Source organism: Temnothorax americanus, unplaced genomic scaffold (genome assembly GCF_048541705.1).
Source record: "Temnothorax americanus isolate GAGA-0224 unplaced genomic scaffold, ASM4854170v1 Scaffold12, whole genome shotgun sequence".
Taxonomy (NCBI): domain Eukaryota; kingdom Metazoa; phylum Arthropoda; class Insecta; order Hymenoptera; family Formicidae; genus Temnothorax; species Temnothorax americanus.
The window spans coordinates 1,306,480-1,321,562 of NW_027509253.1; the positions used below are offsets into that span (position 1 = coordinate 1,306,480).

At 35.5% G+C, this 15,083-nt stretch overlaps 2 protein-coding genes across 6 annotated transcripts; both read left to right on the forward strand.

Moving 5' to 3' along the window:
* Positions 1–4,269: 4,269 nt before the first annotated feature.
* Sas-4 (spindle assembly abnormal 4) lies at positions 4,270–12,447 on the forward strand. 5 transcript variants are annotated; one of them, XM_077426759.1, is made up of 6 exons: positions 4,732–4,959; positions 5,069–6,078; positions 6,163–8,627; positions 8,819–8,960; positions 9,128–9,227; positions 12,312–12,447. In XM_077426759.1, exons 1-6 carry the CDS (start codon positions 4,854–4,856, stop codon positions 12,314–12,316), a joined length of 3,828 nt encoding a protein of 1,275 aa, XP_077282885.1. In that variant the 5' UTR covers positions 4,732–4,853; the 3' UTR covers positions 12,317–12,447. The 5 variants fall into 5 exon arrangements, with proteins under 5 accessions (XP_077282886.1, XP_077282885.1, XP_077282887.1 ...); XM_077426760.1 differs by lacking the exons at positions 4,732–4,959; positions 12,312–12,447 and adding exons at positions 4,270–4,445; positions 4,558–4,697 and having other exon boundaries at positions 5,069–8,627; positions 9,128–9,746; XM_077426761.1 differs by lacking the exon at positions 12,312–12,447 and having other exon boundaries at positions 4,732–4,995; positions 5,069–8,627; positions 9,128–9,746.
* On the forward strand, positions 12,397–13,728 carry LOC143893345 (E3 ubiquitin-protein ligase RNF185). Its single transcript, XM_077398603.1, has 4 exons — positions 12,397–12,467; positions 12,549–12,680; positions 13,336–13,505; positions 13,631–13,728. Exons 1-4 carry the CDS (start codon positions 12,397–12,399, stop codon positions 13,726–13,728), a joined length of 471 nt encoding a protein of 156 aa, XP_077254729.1.
* The last annotated feature ends 1,355 nt before the right edge of the window (positions 13,729–15,083 follow it).

The window sequence follows — 15,083 nt, forward strand, 5'->3', positions numbered from 1 at the left end:
TNNNAATACTGAAAATAATAACATTCCAGGGTAGCAAGCACTCGTCATTTTGACGTCAATATTTGGTCATAATTGGTCAGTAACGTCATTCGTCGATTAAGTGACGTATATTTAACGTCATGTTTTAATACGTCAAAAAGACTTTGTAAAATGACATTATATAGACGTTTACGTGACTACCCAGGTAGCAGACAGTCGTCATAATGACGTGATTCTTACGTCATTTTATGACGCATGTTACGTCATTTATTCCTAAAGTTTAACGTAAAAATGGCATATTTTTCACAGTATTTTTCACAGGAATATTCCTACATTTATAAGTGTTTCGTAATTTTATGATTGACGTGGTGAATTTATGGTATAAGTGGATCTAGTTGCGTGTGTAATTATAGTTTTATGACAACTACTTCATGCAGTGTTATAACTATCAAGAAGATATTATTACAAGATTTTTGAACACTTTAAAGATGTACCTGTTTTATAGATAAGTACAGTTAATAAGAAAGCATCAGGGTGAGAAGATCGTCACTGTCCACTGGATCATCGAAGTCAAGCGACTCCGACGCGGTACTGTACTAGGATGGGTGGGTGACGTGACCGCCTTGAGAGAGCGTCTATATGCACATGGCATGTAACGAAACAGTTAAAAAAACTTTTTTTTTCTTAAATAAAGAAAAAGAACATATTTTTATAAACGTTTATCAAGTAGACAAAATTTTCAAGTTTTAAAATTTTAATTTCATAAAAAACATTTCTAGAAACCGGTATGTCGTACATTGAACCCATTTTTGCCGTCAATAAAACGTCAGAAAATGATGTCTTTGGGATGTGACTTAGGACCGTGTAAAATACGTCATTTTTACGTTAAACTCTAGGAATAAATGACGTAACATACGTCATAAAATGACGTAAAAATCACGTCATTATGACGACTGTCTGCTACCTGGTTTATAGCAAAAATATTTCAGAAATCATCCAAACTATTACGACTACAGCCAATTTTTGAAATTAACAAAAGAAATATGTTATAATAAAATCAAAATCGATATAAATAATGTTATTACAAAAAAAACAGATATAAAACTTAATTTATAACCACGGATTAAATACACATATATACATATATGTATTTAATGAAATAATAATATATATATTTCTTCTACATTTTTTACACAATTTAAAATAGAAAAAGTTGTTTGATTTTGCCAAGGGAAACATTCTATAGGAATGTCGTACTTAAAAGTACAATTTTGTGCAAAATTATGTACAGCTGTTTAAAAAAACAACGTTTTAACATGAATACGTACATTACGTCCGTATACATTCAACGTACGTTGAATACCTCGTCAAATAATAATTTATTTTCCTCTTTACCAATGACTATTTTAAACATTTTGTACAATATATTGTAATACAGGCCGTAGAGCTGTGTTCCGAAATTGACTGCCAGTGCTGAAAATCTGTAATACATGTGACGTGACCTATAGATTTTTAGTACTGGCAGTTTCGGAACACGACCAAGAGTGACATAATTTATTTTATATTATTTATTATATTTCTTTATTTTTGACAAATATACATAAAATATATAAATGTAACGTCCAAACATACGTACACACCACCGTAAGAATGTTATATATTAGTACATTATTTCCGAAAAGTTAGACAAATTTTGGCACCAGTTTCCAGTAAATCGGTCCATTAATAAATGAGTAGTTCGCAGTAGGTAAGTCAGACAGACAGACAGACATTATAAATATTTTAGAACCGATATCCCAAAAAATCGGTAATGATGCGGTTCTCAAAATATGTCTACGGTCTAAGTTAGAGTATCATAAAATAGTATACCAAATTAGGTTGATTTAATTTCAAAAACTGTAGATTTGCATAGCGGACAAACACATACATTCATTTATATAAAAATACAGATAAAAATATGATTTTATTACAATTATATGTATTTCTTGTGCTAATAATATAATAATTTTTAACAAGTATAATCGCTTATCTATTCTTATTAGTAAGCTCAATTTTTTTTAAATGTCTGGATGCAAATTTAGTAGCTTCGGTCACTGCTTTTTCTATATACGTCCCAAAATCTTGTGACACATGTGTAGATTTCATACTGGCAATTAACATGGATTTGAATCCTTTAATAGGTCCTTGATTTGCATTAAAAATTTGTAGAACGACATCCATCCAGATTTGTACATTGAATGCATTATAATCCATCTCCTATATAGTTCCTAATAATTTTTTTCGTTTTTTTTGTTGCTTGCTTATTTATTTTCATACAAATAAAATGAATTATGTTATACATCATTCATTATTTATATTACAAGGAAAAAAATTATTAGAAGTGCAAGAAATGCAGTAACTCTTTACATACATTATAATTATAGTTATGCAGAAAATATGAATGAAAACATAGATGAATTTGGTGTTTTGCTAATATATTTAGAAAATCTACAATAAACTTGAATGATTTATTGTCAAAATGATTTTATATACAATTTTATATACAATTATATATACAGTCGAAGTAATTATAAATTTTCAACACCAAACTCCTTGGCATTATTATCAATGGTAAGATTAAAGTAAATAATGCTATAAATATATCTGTCATATTCTCTGTGATTAAAATATGATGTAACTTGAAAATAATATCTATTTTATATATTATAGGTAAATATGAGTTATAAATAAAAATTACAAAATTATAAAATTTAATAATAGAAAAGCACAGTAAACATCAATAAGATATTAAATAGTATACCAAAATAAAGTCGGTATTATATTGGATAAGACTGTATGCTCTATGCATTAGAAGGTGGCCAGAAAGGTGCAGTACCTATCTCAACATACATGCAAGACATAAATGAAAACCTAGATGAATTTTGTGTTTTGCTGATGTATTTAGAAAATCCACAATAAACTAGAATGATTTATCAAAATGATTTTATATCAGCGGTGCACATGTACTTTTGTTGTTAAAATTTTGCAGCAATTATTGAGAGCCTGATGTATTTAAAAATTAGATGGATAATAATGTTAATTAAACACTCCGTTTTTTGTTCTTTTTTTTAATGTTATAAAACTTTATTTCATATTATACGAAAATATTTCACAATAAGTTTTATTTCTGTAATATATTATATGTAAGTGTTATATCACATATATGTCATATATACTTTTTTACTTGCTATAGTTTCTATATAGTCACTCTTTCAAATACTACAATATCAGAAATGTTAAATAAATGAGAATTAAACATATTATTACGAGAACACTTTGCAATAAGTATGTGTATATATATATGACATATATGTCATATATATATACACATACTTATTGCAAAGTGTTCTCGTAATAATATGTTTTAATTCTCATTTATTTAACATTTCTGATATTGTAGTATTTGAAAGAGTGACTATATAGAAACTATAGCAAGTAAAAAAGTCATTATTTTATTTTTTCTTCTCATTTTTTTCAATACAGAACTGCCTAATTGCGTAGTTTTGCAATAAAATTATTTTAAACATTATTTGACGAAAAATTGTCGCAAATACTTGCATGATTGTATATATATATATATATATATATATATATATATACACATATATATATACATACACATACATACTTATTGCAAAGTGTTCTCATAATAATATGTATAATTATGACATATGTGATATTAACTTACATATAATATTACAGAAATAAAACTTATTGTAAAATAATTTTGTATAATGTTAAATAAAGTTTTATAACATAAAAAAAAAGGAGTGTTTATCAACATTATTATCCATCTAATTTTTTAATACATCAGAATCTCAATATTTGCTGCAAAATTTTAACAACAAAAGTACGTGTGCACCGCTGATATAAAAACATTTTGATGAATCATTCTAGTTTATTGTAAATTTTCTAAATACATCAGCAAAACACAAAATTTATCTAAAGCGGGTGCTTGTTGGCCTTGGTACGTTACTGCCTTCTGCTACGGACGGCCAGAAAGCATTTTTCAGGCCGTATTGCTAAAGCGGGGAGCACGCGGCAACGCCGCACAGACGCGGCAACGCCGCAGTCTTAGCATATGTCTTTCTACCGTGCGTCCGCGTGAGCAGTTCAATGGTGTGTGTGCGTATTCACACATAAAACCAGAAGTTAGTTTCTCGACATTGGCGACACTGAAACGAAGTTTCGTATTGTCACCGCGCGAGGTCTCCAACATCAATTCGGAGTTCGGCCGTGACTCCTGTCGACCCTTAACGTTTGATATTTATTTATGATTCTTTAGAATTGTATTAATATTCAGCGTTTCATCAGAGTGTTCTTTTATGATCTTTTTTTGCTAAGAAAAGAGAAAATAAAAAAAAATAATGGGAGTGTGACGAGAGAGATGTATTCAAAACAAAATTCAATCAAGCCGGTTTATTTTGGTAAATATTTACAAGTGCCGCACGTGCGTTAGAATGCCAAGTATAAAATCGAATGTTAAGAGAAAGTACAAGAATTTGAAGTAACTTATAAACTATGTTTTTATTGTTTTAGGTTTTTTTGCAAGTCGAACTTTCTTTGCAGTATTTTATCCTTATTTAACCTTTAAATATATTTACATACATCGAACTATGCCACATTTTTGACGTCATATTTTTCAATGCTGTAAAGAGGCAGCGTATGTTTTTTTTCAAGTAAGTATTTTTGTTTTTACTATCTACATTGAAGTATTGTTGGTCATCAGATTGTTCAGCACAAGTTTAAAGCATACCTGTTCTTTTTAGCTCAACTTTGCATAGTTCATCTTTTCTCTTTTTTTCTTTTCACGCTGGGGAGAGAAAAGAGAAAAGATGAATCGTACAAGAAGTTTAGCTAAAAATAACAGGTCTATTTTTATTTCGACAATTATTTTATCTAAGAGATTCTTTTCCATAATCTGGATATTATTCTATATGTGTATAGCGTAAATATACATAGCCAGTATAAACAGGAGTAACTAGTTGTAGATTGACGCTTTATTTTAAGTTAATAATTTGGTTAGAATCAGCAGTTTTAACTATTTCAGGCATCATAAACGGTATGGACGTGGAAGCATCTATAACCGAGCGTTTACAGAAATTAAGGCAATGGCAGGTGGAGCAGCAAGAGAGACTACTAAACCAACAACGAATACAAAGGGAGATTTTGAGCCACGAACAAGATCGTATTTACAAAGCACTTGGCTTGCCAACGCACGACTTCAATATTATTGAAAGTACAGATGACGCGTGTGTTCCGCGTGAAACGGGGATAAATGCGAAAGAAACGATGCCTGATGAAGCGCCTCAATGTGACGTGAAAAATTCAGACGATGTACTAGAAATAATTGATGACGGAATATCAACGGACGCCGATCCGTCGTACGAAAATTGTAACGAAGAGCAGAGTGACGATTCGGATTGTGCCTCTACAATTGTCGATAGAAGTGAAAGTTCTATGAAAGATCGCAGCTCTGGTGTTCTGTCACAGGAATTCGTTGCCGATTCGTTAATGGAAGGGATAAAGCCGCTGACGTTGAATAATGTTTCAAACAAATGTGCTTTGATCGATGACATTCCTCTTCCGTCGCCTAGAAAAGATTTTCAAACATTGTTAGAAGAGAAATTGAAGAGAGAATCAGAAATGCCGAATGCGCAGACCGATGCGAAAGTCAAGCCGAAGAAACCGTTCCTAAAGAAGGGTCAAGGACTGTCGAGATTTAAAATACCTGCAAATTCGCGTCCGGCAGCGACTGCTGTGAAAAGACACAACACACCCGTATCCTCTAATACGCGAAATATTGATCAAAGTGATAAGAGTAAATCTACCGTACATAAACATGCACTTCCGAAAACTGTGGACAATGTTTCTGCTGCAAGCGGAAAGCGACAATTGAACTTGAAAAATGTTCCACTGCCGAAAAAGAAGGTTTCCGGTAAATCTATCACTCCTACTAATCGAATCACGCATAACGTTACTGCTTCTAATCGATCGAGATACCCACTAGAAATAAATACATCAGATTGTGATTCGAAAGCGGAGAGAGAATTAGAGGAGGTAAGAATATTTGAGCTCTTGGAAGAAAAGGCGGAAAATTCTAGTTTCTGTTCGACATCAAGCACAGTACTTGCATTTTTGCAGCAGTCCACGCCATTTAAGATAAAGAGCAGATTGAATCAAACGAGATGGGAGAACGGTACTTTGGCGAGTAATAAGGAACAGCGAGACGATGAACGGACGAGCGCTATGATCGAGCAGGAGCCAATGATTCAACAAGCTGCGCATAATGGAAAATCAAAATCAAGTGTTCAGCGCCAGGTTGAGCCTCGTAAACATTCTCATACCAATGCCAACGCCACTGTCGATTCCTACTGGGACACCGTAACTGTTGATAATCTACAAGAAGCGGCACAGGATTATTTTATACCTGTCAATCAAGTATTGCAAAGCGACGAAGCATACACAGAGCATCCAGAAAATCATGACACGTCTGTTATCGCGGTATCGTCGAACAGCGACGAAGAGAGAGGAACTTCTATGGGAAATGATCGTAATTTAACGCACGACAGTGAAGCCAGTGATGCCAGTGACATCAGTCATCATGTTAGATTCTCAGAATACAATGAATATAGAACCATAGATTTAATCGACATGTCCGACACGGCGAACAGTCCTCCTCTGAAAAACTATCTTGAACAACAGAATTGGGACGATCATTCCAGCGACACGGAATCATCTGACATTACGAAGAAACTGCCGTTTAATTGTGAGAAACAAATTCGTAATTTATCTCTGAAAATTATCAGCAATGAAAAAGCAGTTGACGCCCCAAGACGATCATCTTTGCAAGATATAACGAGACGCGGCAAGAAAGATTCGTATAATTATGTAATGAAAACTGTACATGTTCCCGAAGAAGATACCTTAAGTTATAAAGACGGGTCGCCTGACGAAGATGCATGCCATGATAACGAATGTACTCCGATAACCGAAGAAATTGTACGAACGTCTGACGAAGAGCGATCCGTCCTGTCGTCGTCGTTGTCGTCGTCGTCATTGTCGTTGTCGGACGCTCAAGAGTTAAATGCGCACGAAAGGAAGGAATATGTATTGAGAAGCGAGCCGGAGAAAATAACGGAGAAGATAGCGAAAGTGTATTCGAATTTGAGAGAGGCCGATCTTTACTCATCCGAGGGACGGACGAATAAAACGAGCCCCTTCGAGACGGAGCTTTTGAAAAGTCGTTTATTAGAACTTGAGAAGGAAATAGACATATTTCGAAGGGAAAGCTCGGCCTTGCTGCTTCAGCGTCGAAAGCTACAGGAGGAGGAGACAATTTTACGCAAACAATATGCAGAGAAAGAGAAGAATTTCGAAGAGAATAGGAGAAGAGTGCAAAACCAATTGGAAGAGGAGAAAAAGAGAGTGGCGCGTGAGAAGGCAGCGATGGAAAGTAGAATTCGCGATGCTCAGGAGAAGGCGAGGCAGAGTAAAACCGAGAGGCAAAAGGCGCAGGCTCTGCGAGAAGAATTGGAACAACTGAGAGACGAGCTGAACGTCAAGGAGAGCAGGTGGAGCGCCGCTGAATCAAGGTACAAAAGCGAGCTTCGTGTGTCGCGAGTGGAAATTTCCAGGTTGAAGCGAGAAATCGCGAATTTGCAGAATATTAAAAAAACGAATGTTAGAAATCTCAGGAAAAGCACCGGCCAAGCAATTACGAAGGCTATCAATCAAATCAACAAACGCGTCTACGTGGCTCCGTCCAAAGAACCCCCTCCGAAGATGTGTCAAGATTTATCGGATACTTCGTCAGATACTTCCGTCCATGACACTGACGACGAGGATGAGGACAAAAGTGGAAACAAGTCGATCGTGAAAGCAATTAACGTGAACGATGGCTTTGGACAAATAGAGGATGATGCATCCGTGAACAAAGTGAGGCATAAACAAGTTGAGATTGAATCGCAGTCTAAGGGCAATCGGAAACTCCCGGAAGGAAACGTTGTGGAAAAGAAGCGATATTTATACGAAAGTTTATTGAAAGACGCAACATCGGATTTGGCGGAGAATGAAAATCCGTCTTGTACAAAGCGGGGCATGTTGAACGATCCTCAGCCGATAATTACGCAAATACAGAATGCAAAGAGCAACGATGGATCCCATTCCAGTTCTACGAACAAAGATTTCGAACGTGCAGCTTACGTTGCGAGTAATGCGGAGCATTACGCTAACAGGTCACGCGAAGTAAATCAGGATTCGGATAAAAACGACGCGGAAATGGAAATGGAAAAGAGAAAAGGTCGAATGTTGCCTGAGAAGAATTTAAATTCTACGTTGCACCCCACATCCTTTCAGAGTCAGATTAGCAAGGCGAGTAGAACGGACGCTGTGGAACAGATTCAGTTTCCCGACGGACGCATAGAATACTGGTATCCGAACGGCAATGTCAAGAAGATCTTCCCCGATCAAGAAGTTACTAAGATGATTTATTACAACGGGGACGTTCGCGAGACCGACAAGAATAGGAGAGTAAAATACTTTTATGCCGCGAGTCGAACGTGGCACACAACGACTCCCGATGGCCTGGAGATCTTAGAATTTCCCGAGTATGTTTATTTCGTTATCGTTTCGCTATCGTCGCGTTCGCTTCCAATCGCTTTGCTCTTCGTTTTATTCTCCAAATAATGCATAAATAATAATAAATAATAAACACCTAGGATATAAATAAAAGTAATGATAATTAAAAATATAGATAATGTATCGAATAATAAGTTGAAAAATTTTTATATACATATAGCGGTCAAGTGGAAAAGCGTATGTCCGATGGAACCGTCGAAGTGTTGTTCCCGGATGGGACAGTGGCGCAAACTTTTATCAACGGCGACAAGATTCTGACATTACCGAATGGCCAGAAAGAAATTCACACGAAAGAGCATAAGGTGAACAGATGTATAACTTCTTATTTTGTATTTTAAATATATTGCTCCAATTCTCTCGTCTAATATGTATGCTTCGCTGTGTTTTTTTTCTTTTTTTTTATACAATTATATAAGCGTGCAAGTTCTTGAGTTAACATTATTTATGAAACGACATTTGAATATTTCAGAGACGAGAATATCCTGATGGCACTGTAAAGCTAGTTTACACAGACGGTACCCAAGAAACTCGTTATTCTAGTGGAAGAAAACGATTGAAAGATAAAGATGGTAATCTCTTGATGGATTCGTACGATGTATAAGTCTTTCCAAGATTATTATTATTTTTTTTAATGAAACACAATAGAAACGAAGATATATAATATATATATGTAAGCGTAAAAGCATATACGATGTTATGTTAATTTATCTCGTAATTGTAAATAACGATTGATATATTGTATAGTAATTATTTTTATAAGAATTTCAAACTTAATGCTGATCTTTTTCATGATAACAAGCGAATAAATAAAGACGGAGAGGTTTTCATAAATATGGAATATTCCGTTAAACTCCGCCAGCTAAAGTAACTCCTTATATATATATTTTTTAAATAAATACTACGCACCTTGTAAATTACTAATTCACGACTTATGTCGCTAATTGCAAATTATTAATTTCTTAAAGAAAGTAATTTAGAAATGTGTCATATGAACGAATATTTTCGCGATACGATACGATACAATAATCAGGCATCGTCTCATTTAATGTTCATAATAAATTTTGTTCCAAGTTAGTAAAGTAATTACTACACTCTCCCTAATCACAGTAACTGTCTTATTTCGAAGAGGAGAATTAATCACCTCGTTTCTTGTATAAGTAATTAAAATACGATACAATTTAGCGTTCAAACATTTTCGCCCGCGTGGTACGTTCGATCGATCGAACACCTTAATCGATCATCGCGATTACCGATTACACCTTTCCGCGCAAAAATCATCGCGTTGTCAATAATCGATTTTTCGCGGGCAATAAACGCCGATGTGCCGGTGCCGCCGTCACGTACATACCTCCCACATCTCTCTCGCGGTCTCGCTCTCTCTTTCTCCCCCCCCTCTCTCTCTCTCTGTCATCCACCACGACCACCACTCTATCCGTCTATCCGACTATCCCGTTTGGGCAATCATGTGTCTCGTACGTACGTAGTAGCGCAGCGCGCGTCGCTCGCTGTCACCGATCGTCGGCCAGTCGATCGCACGGGGAAACGGGTTTCTCGTTATTTGTTCTATTTGCATTCAGTCTCCGTCGCGAAGCAAGGACACGCGATTTCGTTGCTTGCGAGGGCCGAGCCCGCCCTCCTGGCAAAAAGTGAGTGACGTAATTTTTTTCATGTACTTACGCGGTTATGATGAGGAAAGGGAGAAATATGTGTGTGTGTGTGTGTGTACATATGTGTGTGTATATATAATTGATAAAATATATTTAAAATTATTCAAAGATATATATATATGCGAATGTGGAAGGAGAACGAGGTAAATGAAGCGCAGAAAGGTTATGTTGACGAGGAAATCAAGAATCGGATGATGTGTAAATGCAGGAATGGTTGATAAGTGGAATGGCGTAGATTGCACATACATATATATATACATATACATATATCGGCTGACAGACGGACAGACAAACAGACGGAGAGAGAGAGAGAGAGAATTGTCTTTTCGCGACAGGTATAAAATTGCGGAAATACAAATAATTTCTGTCGAGAATCGGGTGACACACACGGCAAAACTGTATTCGTTATAAATTGAAGGATCGAACGGTGCGTAAATGTAGAAATGAATACTTACGAAGTGATAATGAGAGAGAAGTAACAGGCGGAATGACGTAATATATTTGCGAGCGCGGGGAGAGAGAGAAAGAGAGAAGTTGTTATTGCGGATAGACCATCTGACATTTATAATAATCTATCGGAGCAAGAGTAACAGACATCAGACGGTAAAAAGAGAAGAAACGAACGAGAGAAAACCGATGGAATAAATTAACGGATGAATCACGGTTGGGTGAAGAAAGTATACGTATGTGTGCGTTTGTGCGGAATTGCGAATATATGTAACAATAGTGAAGTTAAAGGCAGAAAAAGACAGAGAGAGAGAGAGAGAGAGAGAGAGAGAGAGAGAGAGAGAGAAAGAGAGAGAAACTGCGTGGTTTATTTTATTTCGGGTGACTTTACCATTGAATAAAAAAGAGAAAATATATAACAGAACGACACATCGAAAGGGGAAAAAAGGACAAAGTGACACGGTGCCGATAAAAACGTCAAGTGGCATAATTGCGCGCGAATATAACGATCCGCCTAAGAAGCCTGCAAACAGAATGACGTGTAAAGTTAAGTTAGAGAGGGAGGAGGAGGGGGGGATTTATTTTCGTCTTTCGGTAAACCCGATTCGAAATAAGTGAAAAAAAGATGCTACGATGTTAAAAAGAATAAAGGAAATAATTAAAGAACATTTGAATTGTAAATTAAATATTCATCAATATTCAATATTAGATAATCTGGAATAAAAAATGGTCAGTTGTCAGAAACGATTTCTTTTTTTTTTTTTTTGCGCGTTGAGAATTGCACCGTCAGTTCTATCGCCTCTGATACATGCCAATGATTTTGCAATTAATTAATTGAATTCAGTTCCTTCTTGCAATGTTCCGTTACGCGACTTGAGAGCGTTTATCGTGAATGTTTAGGTTTATTTCTCAATTTTAAATTACTCTGACTTCGGTGTATCATCTCGGAAGCGAAAGGAATAAAAATTTCTGTAGGTATTTGTGCTAGATAATTTTTAAGTAACTTCATAATACGCGCGACACACTTCGCGTTTGCTCTTTCATTGTAGATTTGTGATTTCGTTTATATGTATGTGCGAATGGTGCGAATGCACCATTAAAAATTACTAAAAATTTATAGTTTACGTGGCATTTAGTGGCAGTGAATATCGGAACGCAGCCTTTATTTACATACGGTTGAGCTAATTAAATTGGCGATGACAATACAAATCCCAGATAGCACGCGCGTCTAAAAGATGTCGTAAAGATGTCTTTTAGACACGTGTGTCACATACGTGCTGTCTGGGATATATGATTTTTCCATTGCACGACAGCTATTGATTTCTGCAAGTTAGGAATTCTTAGTCTCTAGGACTATAGAGAGTCCTGGAGACTCTCTAGTCATAATTAGAAATTCGACTTATTGAGATTTCTAATTATGACTAAAAAGCTCTAATTAATTATGGAAATTGTTTCAAAATGTACGGTATTAATGCGTTAAACGCATTATCCTGAAACGCACGAATATTTGATTAAATCTTATTACATGCATACTTGAAGGATGAGCAGGACAAAGGAACAAGCGGGTTCATCCAAGTCATCGGGATCCGCCGGCTCTACGGAGGAAAAAGAGAAGGATGAGAGGATGTTCGAGTGCAATATCTGTTTGGATACCGCGAAAGATGCGGTAGTCAGTATGTGCGGCCATCTGTTCTGGTAAGTATTTGATAATAGCGTAACGTGTCGAAGAGTGAAATATTACCTATAATTTGAATGATATGAATGATATTAATGCAGTTGGCCGTGTCTGCACCAGTGGCTGGAGACTAGACCTACTAGGCAGGTTTGTCCTGTATGCAAGGCTGCTATAAGCAAAGAAAAAGTCATTCCATTATATGGACGTGGAGCTACGAAGCAAGAAGATCCAAGGTATAACTTGTTTTTTTTTTCTGTCACAATTAAAAATTAATTATTGCTTCTTTTTGCTGAAGGATTGTGTAAACAAATTTACAATCAAACTAGAACAAAAACGCCATTTACGGTCGGAGATAGATCTTTAGTAACCTGGTATTTAAAAAATTTACATGTGTAAGATCATGTTAAATTATAGGAGATAATTGTTTTAATTACCATTGCTTATTATACCTGTATCTAGTATATTGATGCATTGGTAGCGTGCGAGCAGTCAACTGTAATACTATACTGAAACGTGAAATTTCGTGCTGGCGCCCGGGCATTAAGAAGAAAAAGACGGATTAATTGGTTTCTCTGTCTGTTTAGCGAATTTTAATCGGTCAATGGTATTCCATTATTTTTGTTTCCCTGGAATATGCTTTGGTCACAGATAAACGGCTGTATAGTTCACTGCATGTGAGTCGCCCCACGGATGGGGCTTGCGTTCGATCACGTTTAAGTTGACGGGAGACGCTTACGTTAAGACTGAGATTTTATGTTAAGATAACGTTGTGCGCGAGCGAGTTTTGTTTTGTTTAAAGTCACCTGTATGCTGTAATAAGCTATTTTGAAGGGCTTGGCCTACAAAATAATATAAGTTTAATTGGTGAAAAAACGATTTTTGTTTCAGGAACAACGTGCCACCGCGCCCGGCCGGTCAAAGGTCAGAGCCAGAAGCCAATGTCGGCTTTCCCGGCTTTGGTTTCGGCGATGGTTCCTACATGTCGTTCGGGATTGGCACTTTTCCGTTCGCTTTCTTTACGTCGACTTTTAATTTCGGAGAAACACGACCAAGCGCAGGTAACACTTGTCATAGGTTTAAGGGGAATGGTACAATTGCGAGATGAACTTATCTTCGTGTTCCTGTTTCTCATATGAGACAATAATTGAGAGGTAATGTATAAAAAAAATTTATTTATTTCCAGCTCCCAGAGGCACACCGCAATATGAGGAAGATCAGTTTTTATCCAAGATATTTTTGTGGTTAGCGATAATATTCATCTGCTGGCTGCTGATGGCGTAACATTGTTTCTAAATCACATACCAGTCCGCTCCATAATTTGTAATACTTTGTCTTATAATCCTGTTGATTCGTGATAATCGCAACATTGGTATTGGTTTCCACGTGGCTCTTGCAAAGTGCTTTAAAGCTCCTGTTCGTTCACTGCCTCCATCTTTAATTGATGACGTTAGAAGTCAAAAAATATATAAAAATTTTTGCAACGTAAGACATTGAAATAAAAATATTTTTCTATTGAATTCAATTAAAGCGTTTGTAATCGATGTAAAATAGACTTGTAAGATATATCGAAAACTTCCCTTTTGTTTGGAGAAATGATGTAATAAGTATTGCACCCCGAGAAGAATACTGTCAACTGAAAAATTTCGATTTTGAATTATAAGCCCATAAAAAGTATATAATATTACCTACGTGCTATAATAGCCTCACAAGTCTATGCAAAATCCGCTTATCCGCTGCACGAGGCACAGGTGTCGTTAATCTTTTAAACCGGTTATCTATCCGTTGAGGCAGCACTGGTAGTCCAACTGCCGGGAGGGCGTCAATTTTCATGTTAATGCAATGATTTTGTATTTAAAATAATTGCCGTAGTGTTAAAATATATCGAAACTCCCATTTTGTTATAATTTGATATGTGACAGTAAATATTTACTTCAATTCAGCAGTTGTCAAATAAATGAAACAAGCTGTTTGACAGCTGCTGAAATAAATATTTGCTTTCACATATTAAGTTTTATAAAATAGGAATTTTCGATATATTCTAACACCACGACAATTATTTTAAATACAAGATCACTGCGCTAACACGAAAAATGTCGCTGTATGTACGTTGCAAGAATAATTTAGCTTTTTAACATCATTTTTTTATGCCTGACAGTTCACAATTGACATTGTGCGCACTGTTAATGCGGACTTGGCAATCGAGCCAGCAGGAGCTTTAAAAAAAAAAAAAAAAAAAAAAACGACAACAAATATATGTTCGTTTACGCATGTCCCAAACTGTACGACTAATGTCCATTTCTACCAATGTAGATTAACTTTAATCAGTTTAACTTACTTTTTATTTTTTTTCTACTTCTTTCAACTAGAAAAGGATAAAAAGTAAAAGTTAATCTGTATTGGAAATGGACATAAAAACAAACTCGTTTCTTTCTATTTTAGAAAAGAGGAAGAAAGGTACATCGAGTGTTGTCCATGTAAAATGTTTTACATGGTTTCGTTGGCATTTGTATACTTCGAATGGGATGATTCCTCTCCCATTTGAATAATTCTGATATTTTGATGTCACTCTTTTTTATGTACATATTATATATATTATTATTATTATTATTATTATTATTATTATTATTACCCATAGA